Below are 13,081 nucleotides of genomic sequence, written 5' to 3'. Positions count from 1 at the left end.
ATCAGTTATATCAGTCATCAGTTACCAGTTATAAGTTATCAGTTATATCAGTCATCAGTTACCAGTTATCAGTTATAAGTTATCAGTTATATCAGTCATCAGTTACCAGTTATCAGTTATAAGTTATCAGTTATATCAGTTACCAGTTATCAGTTATAAGTTATCAGTTATATCAGTCATCAGTTACCAGTTATCAGTTATAAGTTATCAGTTATATCAGTTATCAGTTACCAGTTATCAGTTATAAGTTATCAGTTATATCAGTCATCAGTTACCAGTTACCAGTTATAAGTTATCAGTTATATCAGTTATCAGTTACCAGTTACCAGTTATAAGTTATCAGTTATATCAGTCATCAGTTACCAGTTATCAGTTATAAGTTATCAGTTATATCAGTTACCAGTTATCAGTTATAAGTTATCAGTTATATCAGTTACCAGTTATCAGTTATAAGTTATCAGTTATATCAGTTATATCAGTTATCAGTTACCAGTTATAAGTTATCAGTTATATCAGTCATCAGTTACCAGTTACCAGTTATAAGTTATCAGTTATATCAGTCATCAGTTACCAGTTATCAGTTATAAGTTATCAGTTATATCAGTTATCAGTTACCAGTTATCAGTTATAAGTTATCAGTTATATCAGTTATCAGTTACCAATCAGTTTCTCTGGCAGAGGATGGTTCTCAGCCAACAGCATCCCTTTCCCTGTAGAGAGAGGCTGAACTCTGTTGCAGCTCCTTGCTAAGCGAGGCTGCGCTCCAATCCTGGGGGTGCTGTGCTCAGTTCTGGGGGTGCTGGGCTCAGGTCCTGGGGGTGCTGGGTTCAGTTCTGGGGGTGCTGTGCTCAGTTCTGGGGGTGCTGTGCTCAGTTCTGGGGGTGCTGGGCTCAGGTCCTGGGGGTGCTGGGTTCAGTTCTGGGGGTGCTGGGTTCAGGTCTGGGGGTGCTGGGCTCAGGTCCTGGGGGTGCTGGGCTCAGTTCTGGGGGTGCTGGGCTCAGGTCTGGGGGTGCTGGGCTCAGGTCCTGGGGGTGCTGGGTTCAGGTCTGGGGGTGCTGGGCTCAGGTCCTGGGGGTGCTGGGTTCAGTTCTGGGGGTGCTGGGCTCAGTTCTGGGGGTGCTGGGCTCAGGTCTGTGGGTGCTGGGCTCAGTTTTGGGGGTGCTGGGTTCAGTTCTGGGGGTGCTGGGTTCAGTTCTGGGGGTGCTGGGCTCAGTTCTGGGGGTGCTGGGTTCAGTTCTGGGGGTGCTGGGCTCAGGTCTGGGGGTGCTGCTCTCAGTTCTGCGGGTGCTGGGCTCAGTTCTGGGGTGCTGCTCTCAGTTTTGGGGGTGCTGGGTTCAGTTCTGGGGGTGCTGGGTTCAGTTCTGGGGGTGCTGGGCTCAGGTCCTGGGGGTGCTGGGCTCAGTTCTGGGGTGCTGCTCTCAGTTTTGGGGGTGCTGGGCTCAGGTCTGGGGGTGCTGGGCTCAGGTCCTGGGGGTGCTGGGCTCAGTTCTGGGGGTGCTGGGCTCAGGTCCTGGGGGTGCTGGGCTCAGGTCTGGGGGTGCTGGGCTCAGTTCTGGGGGTGCTGGGCTCAGGTCTGGGGGTGCTGCTCTCAGTTCTGGGGGTGCTGGGTTCAGTTCTGGGGGTGCTGGGCTCAGTTCTGCGGGTGCTGGGCTCAGGTCCTGGGGGTGCTGGGCTCAGGTCTGGGGGTGCTGGGTTCAGGTCTGTGGGTGCTGGGCTCAGGTCCTGGGGGTGCTGGGTTCAGTTCTGGGGGTGCTGGGCTCAGGTCCTGGGGGTGCTGCTCTCAGTTTTGGGGGTGCTGCTCTCAGTTCTGCGGGTGCTGGGCTCAGTTCTGGGGGTGCTGCGCTCAGTTCTGGGGGTGCTGTGCTCAGCCCCATCCCTGCTCTGCGGCTCGCTCCCCTTTGCTCCCCTTTGCCCCCCAGAGCTGCTCCTGGGCCAGCAGGAGCCGTGCTCGGAGCTGGAGGCGCGCACGAGGGCGCGGGTGCGGGACGTGCTCCTGCGGAAGCATCGCCACCAGAACGAGCGGAAGCGCAACAACCTCCTCCCCATCGTCCGCTCCTTCGCCGACGGCGGCAAGAAGCAGCCGGAGCCGCCCCTCCTCGAGAAGCCAGGTCGGCATTCCCACGGGATGCGCCCCCGGGAGAGGGGCTCTGCCACGCTTGGGTCCCGTTCCTCACCTCCTTCCTCCCGCAGCCCAAGCTCTCGGCCCGCATCCTTCCCCCACCGCTGCAGAAGCCAAGAACGGGGTCCCCCCCGAGGCCAGCACCATGGATTTGAGCAAGGTGAAGCACACGGAGCCTGCCTGTGCCTCTAGGGCCGGATTTGCTCCTTCAGACTCCGCTGCTCTTGGGGCTCTTGCCTCTAAAGCCCTTGTCGTGCCCAGGCGGAGCTGCACTTCCTGAAGAAGATTCCCACTGGAGCTGAGGCATCCAACGTGCTGGTGGGGGAGCTGGACTTCCTGCCCCAGCCCATCGTGGCCTTCGTCCGCCTCACCCCCGCTGTCCTCCTCTCGGGCATGACGGAAGTTCCCATCCCAACAAGGTTGGAATGAGGAGCGCAAAGGGTTTATTATAACACCCCCCCCCCAATGAACAGCATCGGATTGCACGCATCACCCTGGCATCCCAAGGGCAGAAGGCCACGTTTCTCCCACTCACATCTCCTCACCGTTGCTTCTCCCTTCCCTGCTCTTTTAAACCCAATTTCCCAATGGAAGCTGGCCCCAAAGTTCCCTTTGTGATGGGGTTTGAGGAATTCCCAGCTCATCGCGGAGCCGGTGCCTGTGCGTCCCGTGTGGAATCTGGGTGCTCCTGGGGCACTCCTGGAGCAAGGACCCATCCTGATCTCCCGCTTGGTTTTCCCTGCCCAGGTTCCTGTTTGTTTTGCTTGGCCCAGGAGGAAAAGCCCATCGGTACCACGAGATCGGCAGGTCCATGGCTACTATCATGACGGACGAGGTGCGCCGCGATAAGAGACATCTCCGGGTCCTATCTTCTCCTCTCCCTGTCCCTATATCAGCGAGGAGGAGGATTTGCTGCCAGCCATCCAAAGAGCCCACCCTTTGCTCACATCCCAAAGCAAACACATGGATTCACATCACCTCCCATCCTGGAGGCGGAAATCCCGCCTGGGGAGCATCCTGCACCTCGTCCCCGTGCTGGCTTCTCCTCTTGCAGCCAAAGAGGCCACGGGGGACGGGGCCTTGGGGGGGAGATGGGCAGGTTATTCCCAATGGGGGAACGTTCCCTGCCGCTCCCACGGGATGCGTGGAGGGCTTCCTGCGCCGGCCGGGGCAGGGCACGGGTTCTCCTCTCACCGGCTCTCTCCTGGGGGCAGGTCTTCCATGACGTTGCCTACAAAGCCAAGGACCGCGCCGACCTCGTGGCCGGCATCGATGAGTTCCTGGACCAGGTCACGGTGCTGCCGCCGGGAGAGTGGGATCCATCGATCCGAATCGAGCCCCCGAAAAGCGTCCCCTCGCAGGTGGGTGCTGCCCAGGGGAAAGGGGGCGGGGTGGGGGGTGCAGGGACCCGGTTTACACCGGCACCAACGCAGCCCGGGGGCAAAACAAGCTCCTCACGGGCACCCATCTTCATCCGACTCCCCAGGAGAAGAGGAAGGTGCCCGGCGCGCTTGAGGACAGCACTTCCCACAGCAAGGCGGAGAAGCACAGCGGCCCCGAGCTGGAGCGGACGGGGAGGTGGGAGCCCTGCACGTGGGGCTGGGTCGGGGGCTTTCCTCCCTTTTGTGGTCAGGGCAGGGCTCGGGGCCCCGGGCTGCGCAGGTCTGTGCCGGTGGGTGCAGCCGCGGCATCGCTGCCCAGAGCTGCTCTTGGCACGGGGGCAGAGGTGTTGGTACCTGCAGGGAAAGCTCTGCTGCTTCTCAGAGCAAGGGACCGTTGCCATAGGAGGGGATGGGCTCTTCGCTTTGGTCCTTCTCTTGCTTCTGTGCCTTGGTGTAGAAAGGGATGGAGCGGGATGCTTCCTTCTAGCGAGGGAAGTGATTGTGTGCCCTTCTGCAGCCAAGGAAACTCCGTGTGTCCTCCCAAAGCCCAGTCCCTTCCTCTCCCTCGCTGCAGGCTCTTCGGAGGCTTGATCCTGGATGTGAAGCGGAAAGCCCCATGGTTCTGGAGCGACTTTCGGGACGGTGTGAGCCTGCAGTGCCTGGCATCCTTCCTCTTCCTCTACTGTGCCTGCATGTCCCCCGTCATCACCTTCGGGGGACTGCTGGGGGAAGCGACCAAAGGCCACATAGTGAGCACCCCTCTCCTTGGTAGCCCTGGGGAGGACACCCAAGGACAAGTCCTTGCTGCAGTGAATTTGCTTCGTGCTGGGCTTTGTCTGGGGCTTTCCTGCCCGTGTCTCATGCATTGACTCCTCACCTCCCTGCACAGAGCGCCATGGAGTCGCTGCTGGGCGCATCCATGACCGGCGTGGTGTATTCCCTCTTTGCTGGCCAACCTCTCACCATCCTCGGCAGCACCGGCCCCGTCCTTGTGTTCGAGAAGATCCTCTACAAGTTCTGCAGGTAAGAAGGGGCTGGGGCTGGGCGCTGTGGGAGCTGCAGTGATGGGGAAAGGGGTTAGTGAGAGCTGTTGGGTTCGGGTTGTCTTCTGTGCCACGGGCATTGCCCACTGCTGCTCTAGTACATGGCAGTGCAGGAGCCCTCAGGCCATGAAGGATGGATGGGGCCGTCTGGGGTCCTTAGAGTTGAAGGAGATGCCCCATGAATGTGGGTGCCCAAGGAGATATGCTGGGTTTGGATGATTCTGATGAAAGAGCAGGAGCCCTTCATGGGAAATGGCTCTTTTCTGCACCAGCCCTTGGGTGTGATGGGCGATGACAGATGGGAGATGAACCACCCTTCTTGCCATTCAACTTCCTTCCTTAAGCCCCAGCTTGCTGGTAGTGGGTGACTGGGTGCCGAAGCAGCCACTTTCTGTGTTAGGGCAGCAAGGTGAAGTGGGAGAGGAGTTGTGTTAACACCTCCATTAGCCTCCATGGTGTTAACACAAGGACTGTTAATGGCCATTAAAGAATTGGCCAAAGTGCTCCTGGCTCTTCCCAAAGGAAGGTCAAGCTCAGAGCCTTGTGCTGGCTTTTCCACCCTTGGCTTTCCTTGGGCTCTGGCTTTTCCATCCTTGGCTTTCCTTGGGCTCTGGCTTTTCCACCCTTGGCTTTCCTTGGGCTCTGGCTTTTCCATCCTTGGCTTTCCTTGGGCTCTGGCTTTTCCACCCTTGGCTTTCCTTGGGCTCTGGCTTTTCCACCCTTGGCTTTCCTTGGGCTCTGGCTTTTCCATCCTTGGCTTTCCTTGGGCTCTGGCTTTTCCACCCTTGCCTTTCCTTGGGCTCTGGCCTTTCCACCCTTGGTTCTCCTTCGCTCCGCAGGGAGCACGCGCTCTCGTACCTGTCCCTGCGGGCCTGCATCGGGCTCTGGACCGCCTTCTTCTGCGTGGTGCTGGTGGCCACCGACGCCAGCTCCCTGGTGTGCTACATCACCCGCTTCACCGAGGAGGCCTTCGCCTCCCTCATCTGCATCATCTTCATCTACGAGGCGCTCGAGAAGCTGAGTCACCTGCGAGAGACCTACCCCGTGCACATGCACAGCGAGCTCGACCTCCTCACCATCTACTAGTGCGTTCCTTGCCTCCTGCTCGGGGCTGCCCCTCCATCGCCTTGTCCTTACCCTGGGTTGGATTCTCTCCCCCCAGCTGTAAGTGCGAGCCCCCAGCCCATCCCAGCAATGAAACCCGGCGCTACTGGGACACCAACGGGATCGACGTGTCCAGCATCGCCTGGGAGAACCTCACGGTGACTGTAAGTGCCCTGTGCCGCAGCCACCAGGTCCAGGAGCATCCTCGTGGTACCCAAGTCAGAGCCCTTCGGGTGATGCTGGGCTTCAGCCTGTGCTGCTGCTGCTCTGCTTCGATGGGATGTGTGCATGTAACCCGCTTGGTCCAGGGGAGGGGAGTCCCCCTTGTCCTGCCCAGCACCATGGGGAGTAGCTGCTCTCCTCAGCCTGGTTGCAGGATGAGGTTTCTGACCGGGAGCAAGGTCTGGGGGGTGGTTTGGGTGCTGCAGCAGTCACAGGGCTTGAGTTCATGCTCAAAGGTGGTACCTGGCTTCCTCAATTGGGTCCTAGGAACTCCAGACCTTGCCTTCCCATTCCCTGCAGGCACATGCAGAAACTGGAGCGTCTGAGCCACCTCTTAGGCTGTTGCTGCCCAAAGCAGAGCCGAGGCACAGGGCGGGAGGCTCTTATGGACATCTCCATCCCCCCCATGGCCAGCCCCACACTGGGAAGGGATGGTTTGTCTCTTCTCCGTTGGTACCATGGTTGTTTTGGCCTGCCTGCCTTGGTCCCTCCTTATCCCCAAGAGTTTCCAGGTTTCCTTCCCCTCTGTTGTCTCCCCAGCCACAAGCACCTCCCATTCACGCAGAGGATGGGGTCTTGTGTTACGGTGTCCCCCCAGAGCCCACCTCTGCTCTCCTCTGTTCAATGTCTCTCAAGGGCTGCTGCTCCTTAAAGCTCAGCCTCCAGCAGCTGCAGTCACAAGGCCACGGATCTCGGACCCAGATCCTCGGAGCCCCCCGGTTCTCCTTGCTGCACGAGCGCTGCCTTTGTGTCCTCCTGCTCTCTTTCCCCAGGAGTGTCGCTATGCGCACGGAGAGTTTCGAGGACCCGCATGCGGACGCAACGGCCCCTACGCTCCGAACGTCCTCTTCTGGTGCTGCATCCTCTTCTTCTCCACCTTTGTCCTGTCGAGCTTGTTGAAGAAGTTTAAAACCAGCCGTTACTTCCCAACCAGAGTAGGTGGAAGATGGGGAGCAGCAGCAGCCCCCACTTCGCGCAGTGGCTTCCCCAGAGCACGTCTTGCCACCCCTTGGTCGCCTTGACCAAGGTCTCCATCAGCGTGGATGCTCCTCGCTCCCCTCCATGAGCAGCATCTCCCACCTCCTCGCCTGCCTCGTGACCTGCCCTGAGCTGGTTCTTTGTGCCTTTGTGCTCATGGCTGGGTTTTTCCCTTGGGAAGTCAGGCCTTCCCTGTTTTCCACCCTCTGTGCTCAACGTTGGTTCCAATGTGGAGCTGCCATAGGAGAAGACGCTGTTTCATCCTTTTGAGGTCCAAACGATGCCTCAGTGCCTTACCCCCTATCAGCTGTGAGCGTGGTGTAGGGGCAGCCATCAGCCCCATTAGCTTGTAATAATGCTTTTGAGGCTTGCATTGGCTCAGCCCTTTCCCACCTCATTGCCTGGCACCAGATCTCAAAGGGACAACCCCAGCACCAGAACCTAACCGAGGGATCTGCCTGCCCGGCGCAGAGTGGGGGGGTCTTTGTTAACCAGGCTTAATGCTGACGATGCCCCCAGGCCCATTCCTTCCACCTCCTGTCATGGCCCTGCTTGCCAGGCCCCCCTCAGCTCTGGTTTCTCGCCCCAGGTCCGCTCCACAGTGAGTGACTTTGCCGTGTTCCTCGCCATCGTCGTCATGGTGCTCATTGACTTCATGGTTGGGATCCCATCACCGAAGCTCCACGTCCCCCATATGTTCAAGGTACTGGAGGGGTGTGAGCAGGTTCCGGCCCCTGGGGATGCCACCACTGGGGCAGGAGATGATGCTGGTGCGTGACCAGGTCCTTTTCCAGCTCCAAGGGCACTGTTCCCTTCTGGAAACAAGGCAAGAGCCCCTAAACGAGGCACCTCCAACAGAAGGGTCTATAGGTGCTGGCAGTGGCTGTGCTGAGCCCTGTGGAGGGGCTGACATGGGTTGGAGGGTAACATCAGAGCCAATGAAGGTGCTGGGCTGGGGCAGGGTGCTGAGGCGCGTGCTCTGTTGCAGCCCACCAGAGATGACCGCGGGTGGCTCATCAACCCCATCGGCCCCAACCCGTGGTGGACGGTGTTGGCCGCGCTCATCCCAGCCCTGCTCTGCACCATCCTGATCTTCATGGACCAGCAGATCACTGCCGTTATCGTGAACAGGAAGGAGCACAGGCTGAAGGTCAGGGGCTGCTTGAGATGACCCCGTCCCCAACCCTCTGCAGAAGCTCCTGTCCCAAGGGCTTTGTGAAGGCGTTGCTTTGGGGGAACGCCTGCCCATGGGGCAGGAGGCTCTCCTGCGTTAATGGTGACACAGGAGGATGAGGGGTCTTTGGGATCAGAGCCATTGCAAGAGAAGCAGGAGGCTCTCCTGCGTTTATGGTGACACAGGAGGATGAGGGGTCTTTGGGATCAGAGCCATTGCAAGAGAGGCAGGAGGCTCTCCTGCGTTTATGGTGACACAGGAGGATGAGGGGTCTTTGGGATCAGAGCCATTGCAAGCGGTGGAAATTTCCCCATGGGTGAAAAAGAGTCCATTTTGGGGGTATTTTTGGACGTAGGTACCACACAAACTCTCCACAGCCACTTTGAGCTCCTGCCTGATGCGTGCGCAGAGACTGGGGGCATCCTTGTTCTAGTTTTAGATTGTTAAGAAGTCGACCTGAGCTCAAGTAGGGTTTGAGGCCAGCTTGCGGCGTGTCCTTGCGCTGGGATGCTCTGTGTTGCTTTGCTCCCTGCAGAAAGGATGCGGGTACCACTTGGACCTTTTCATGGTGGCCGTGATGCTGGGGGTGTGCTCCGTGATGGGGCTGCCCTGGTTTGTGGCTGCCACCGTCCTGTCCATCACCCACGTGAACAGCCTCAAGGTGGAGTCCGACTGCTCAGCACCAGGAGAACAGCCCAAGTTTCTGGGGATCCGAGAGCAGAGGGTCACGGGTTTGATGATCTTTGTGCTCATGGGCTGCTCCGTCTTCTTCACGTCTGCCTTGAAGGTAAGAGGGCAACGCAGAGCACCCCCGACCGTGGGCTTCTTGGGGGGTATTGAAGCATCGTCCCCGAGGAGTAGCGGTGGGATGCAGGAGGACGATGCTGTGATCCCGAACCTCGGTGCTTGACCCATGACGGGCACCTTCAGACCCCACTGTGTCGTGCTCGAGGACCTTGCTGGAACCTGAAAGCTCACCCATGCTTAGGGGTGTACCCAGACCACTAAATCTGCTCCTTTTAGAGCAGGCAGCACTCGATTCGCTCCCCGAATGCCTCAGCACAGCCGTTCCCAGGAGCTAAACACACCGACATCAGCCCCATGGGCTTCCTTGCACATCATGGGATCATAGAAGAGGTCAGGTGGGAAAGGGCCTTAAGATCTCCAGTTCCAACTAGATCATAGGCTCAAAGGAGACCCATCACCTTTAGGCTCAAAGGAGACCCATCATCTTTAGTAAAAGGAGACCCATCATCTTTAGGCTCAAAGGAGACCCATCACCTTTAGGCTCAAAGCAGACCCATCATCTTTAGGCTCAAAGCAGACCCATCACCTTTAGGCTCAAAGCAGACCCATCATCTTTAGGCTCAAAGCAGACCCATCACCTTTAGGCTCAAAGGAGACCCTCACCTTTAGGCTCAAAGGAGACCCTCATCTTTAGGCTCAAAGGAGACCCATCATCTTTAGGCTCAAAGCAGACCCATCATCTTTAGGCTCAAAGGAGACCCATCACCTTTAGGCTCAAAGCAGACCCATCATCTTTAGGCTCAAAGGAGACCCATCACCTTTAGGCTCAAAGCAGACCCATCATCTTTAGGCTCAAAGGAGACCCATCACCTTTAGGCTCAAAGCAGACCCATCATCTTTAGGCTCAAAGGAGACCCATCATCTTTAGGCTCAAAGGAGACCCTCATCTTTAGGCTCAAAGGAGACCCATCATCTTTAGGCTCAAAGCAGACCCTCATCTTTAGGCTCAAAGCAGACCCATCATCTTTAGGCTCAAAGCAGACCCTCATCTTTAGGCTCAAAGCAGACCCATCATCTTTAGGCTCAAAGGAGACCCTCATCTTTAGGCTCAAAGGAGACCCTCACCTTTAGGCTCAAAGGAGACGCTCATCTTTAGGCTCAAAGCAGAAACATCATCTTTAGGCTCAAAGGAGACCCTCACCTTTAGGCTCAAAGGAGACGCTCATCTTTAGGCTCAAAGCAGACCCATCATCTTTAGGCTCAAAGCAGACCCATCATCTTTAGGCTCAAAGCAGACCCATCACTCCTTGCCACAAGAACACAGGGAAATGTTTCTCTTTAGGTGAAATCACCCATTTTCCTCCAGCCCTTCTGGAAACCAGGATTATTCGGATGCAACCAGACCCTAAAGCAGAGCATCAGCTCCTCGCACGCTCCAAATCACTGCTGGTTAAACCCCCTCTTGAAGCCACTGGAAACTGAGAGGCTGGAGGGGGTTTTAGGCAGCACCTATAGGACAGTGACCACCCTGAGCATGTGCTTTAACCCAAGCCATCATTGCATTGTCCTTTGCAGTTCATCCCAATGCCTGTGCTTTACGGTGTCTTTCTCTACATGGGGGTGTCGTCGCTCAGAGGAATTCAGGTACGGAACTGCAGCGCTTCTGCCCTTGGGAGCTCAGCTCCATGCAAGTGGCACAGGGAAAACCATGGGCAGGCAGGAAATGAGGGTGTTTGGGGCAGGGAAAAGGGCTGGGGGAGGTGGGGGGAGGTCCATGGGGCTGGGAGGAGCAGGCAGGTGGGGCTCAGCTCCATGGATTAGGGCGGTGTTTTGGGGATGTGGAAATGGGGGAATTCATAGGATCAGGGAATCAACCAGGGTGGAAAAGCCCTTTAAGCTCATCCAGTCCAACCACTCCCAGCCCTGCCAAGGCCACCGCTGCCCCATGGCACTGAGGCCTCATCTCCACGGGGTGTGAGCACTTGCAGGGATGGTGCCTGCAGCCCTGTCCTGGGCAGCCTCTTCCAATGCCTGAGCACCCTCTGGGGCAGGAATTGTTCCTCAGCTCCATCTAACCCTGCCCTGGTGCAGCTTGAGGCCGGTTCCTCTTGTCCCATCCCTTGGTCCTTGGGAGCAGAGCCCAGCCCCTCCTGGCTCCATCCTCCTGTCAGGCACTTGGAGGCAGCGATCAGGTCCCCCCTGAGCCTTCTCCTCTCCACCTGAACCCCCCAGGTCCCTCAGCCCTTCCCCATCACACTTGGGCTCCAGGCCCCGCACCAGCCCCATTCCCTTCTCTGGCCCCGCTCCAGCCCCTCAATGTCTCTTGCAGTGATGGGCACTGCCCGTTGTCAACGCAGAGGTACCACGATTCCCTTTGGGAACTGGGAATCCTTGCTGGGGGCTTCAGCTCCCATGGGGCAAACGGGAGCTGCTCCCAGGAGGAACCCGGGGGGATCCAGGATCTCCCCCCGCAAGCAGGATCCTGAAGGCTCCCTCCGCATCCCCGCAGTCCCACGGTGGTGGCTTCTCCCTTGTCCCTTGCAGTTCTTCGACCGCCTGAAGCTGTTCTGGATGCCGGCGAAGCACCAGCCCGATTTCATCTACCTGCGGCACGTGCCCCTGCGGAAGGTGCACTTCTTCACCTTGATCCAGCTCCTCTGCCTCGTCCTGCTCTGGGCCATCAAGGCGTCCCGGGCTGCCATCATCTTCCCCATGATGGTAAGAGCCGGCGGTGCTGGCGGGGAGCTGCAGCATCACCTCCGGCCTCACTGGCCTCTCCGGCTCGCGCAGGTCCTGGCGCTCGTCTTCGTCCGGAAGGTGATGGATTTCTGCTTCTCCAAGCGGGAGCTCAGCTTCCTCGATGACCTCGTGCCGGAGAGCAAGAAGAAGAGGTTGGACGACGCCAAAAACGAAGCCAAAGAAGAGGAGGTAACGCCGGCTGCGAGCCGGGCATCACCCTCGGGCTGCCAGGCTGCCCCTGGCCTGGCAGGGGAAAGAACAGGACTAAATGGAGCCCACATCGCAGCCTGTTCTTCATCAGCACTGAGCTTAGCGCTTCAATTATGGGGTATTCCTCAAGCTGGGTTTCTGCTGCTCCCAGCGGTGCTTATTGCCATGGGGGGGTTTGCTCGTGACCATTGCCTTGGTGCGGGAGGTCCTTCCCCTGCTGCTGTCGGGCAGGAGAGGGCAGCTCCCAATGGGTTTCCTGGGCCTGGATTTGTCCCTTTCACCGCAGGAGTCCCGCAAGATGATGGAAGCTGCTGCTGCCAGCTCAGTTCAGCTGCGCCTGCTGGGCAAGAGCAGCAAAGCGGGTGTCCCACAGCCAAGCAGTGACAGGTACGGCCCCAAGGGCCGGGATCCCCGGCAGCGTTAACTGGAAGGGGTTCGGGTCCGTGCTCTCCTCTTGCACCTCCCTTGAGCATCCCCCAGGACCCGGGTGGGCGGGCGCATGGGTATGGGCAGCGGTGCAGGAGGTGATGGAGGGCTCAGCTCTGACCCCAAGCCTCGCGTCCCCAATGACTTTATGGTACCTGGAGGTGCTCGGGCTCAAGCCCGAGGAGCTGCGGGCGGGATCCTGTGGGGCTGATCCCTAAACCCCCTCTTGTGGGGCTGACCCCTAAAACCCCTCTTGTAGGGCTGACCCCTAAACCCCTCTTTTGGGGATGACCCCTAAACCCCTCTTTTGGGGATGACCCCTAAACACCTCTTATAGGGCTGATCCCTAAACCCCCTCTTGTAGGGCTGACCCCTAAACCCTTCTTGTAGGGCTGACCCCTAAACCCCCTCCTGTGGGGCTGACCCCTAAACCCCTCTTGTAGGGCTGACCCCTAAAACACCTCCTGTGGGGCTGACCCCTAAAACACCTCCTGTGGGGCTGACCCCTAAACCCCCTCTTGTAGGGCTGACCCCTAAACCCCTCTCGTAGGGCTGACCCCTGAACCCCCTCTTGTGGGGCTGACCCCTAAAACACCTCACATAGGGCTGACCCCTAAACGCCTCTTATAGGGCTGACCCCTAAACCCTTCTTGTGGGGCTGACCCCTAAAACACCTCACATAGGGCTGACCCCTAAACCCTTCTTGTGGGGCTAACCCCTAAACCCCCTCCTGTGGGGCTGACCTCTAAACCCCCCTCGTGGGGCTGACCCCTAAACCCCCTCTTGTGGGGCTGACCCCTAAAACACCTCACATAGGGCTGACCCCTAACCCCCCCTTGCAGGGCCGACCCCTCTGAGATCAACATCTCGGACGAGATGCCCAAGACGGCCGTGTGGAAAGCGCTCACCATGGACGCGGAGCCGCTCTGAGCGCGGT

At 58.1% G+C, this 13,081-nt stretch overlaps 1 protein-coding gene across 3 annotated transcripts in view; it reads left to right on the top strand.

The window, feature by feature from the left end:
• SLC4A8 (solute carrier family 4 member 8) overlaps nt 1-13,081 on the top strand; it is a 21,227-nt gene extending 8,146 nt beyond the window's left edge. For 2 of the 3 annotated variants that reach the window (XM_061444008.1, XM_061444009.1), the window contains exons 6-24: nt 1,920-2,108; nt 2,191-2,279; nt 2,381-2,538; nt 2,867-2,954; nt 3,334-3,480; nt 3,606-3,697; nt 4,076-4,250; nt 4,391-4,524; nt 5,384-5,629; nt 5,707-5,812; nt 6,644-6,805; nt 7,438-7,551; nt 7,837-7,998; nt 8,558-8,809; nt 10,345-10,413; nt 11,314-11,487; nt 11,560-11,697; nt 12,005-12,105; nt 12,987-13,081. In XM_061444008.1, the coding sequence (XP_061299992.1) occupies nt 1,920-2,108; nt 2,191-2,279; nt 2,381-2,538; nt 2,867-2,954; nt 3,334-3,480; nt 3,606-3,697; nt 4,076-4,250; nt 4,391-4,524; nt 5,384-5,629; nt 5,707-5,812; nt 6,644-6,805; nt 7,438-7,551; nt 7,837-7,998; nt 8,558-8,809; nt 10,345-10,413; nt 11,314-11,487; nt 11,560-11,697; nt 12,005-12,105; nt 12,987-13,074 (2,684 nt within the window). In that variant the 3' untranslated portion in view covers nt 13,075-13,081. The remainder of the gene's footprint in view (nt 1-1,919; nt 2,109-2,190; nt 2,280-2,380; nt 2,539-2,866; nt 2,955-3,333; nt 3,481-3,605; nt 3,698-4,075; nt 4,251-4,390; nt 4,525-5,383; nt 5,630-5,706; nt 5,813-6,643; nt 6,806-7,437; nt 7,552-7,836; nt 7,999-8,557; nt 8,810-10,344; nt 10,414-11,313; nt 11,488-11,559; nt 11,698-12,004; nt 12,106-12,986) is intronic. The other variant, XM_061444010.1, reaches the window with a different exon arrangement.

This window comes from Pezoporus flaviventris, unplaced genomic scaffold (assembly GCF_033815535.1).
Source record: "Pezoporus flaviventris isolate CSIRO_AGI_PZ_B2104156 unplaced genomic scaffold, CSIRO_AGI_Pfla_v1 ptg000592l, whole genome shotgun sequence".
NCBI lineage: Eukaryota > Metazoa > Chordata > Aves > Psittaciformes > Psittacidae > Pezoporus > Pezoporus flaviventris.
This window is presented reverse-complemented; position numbering and strand designations above follow the sequence as displayed.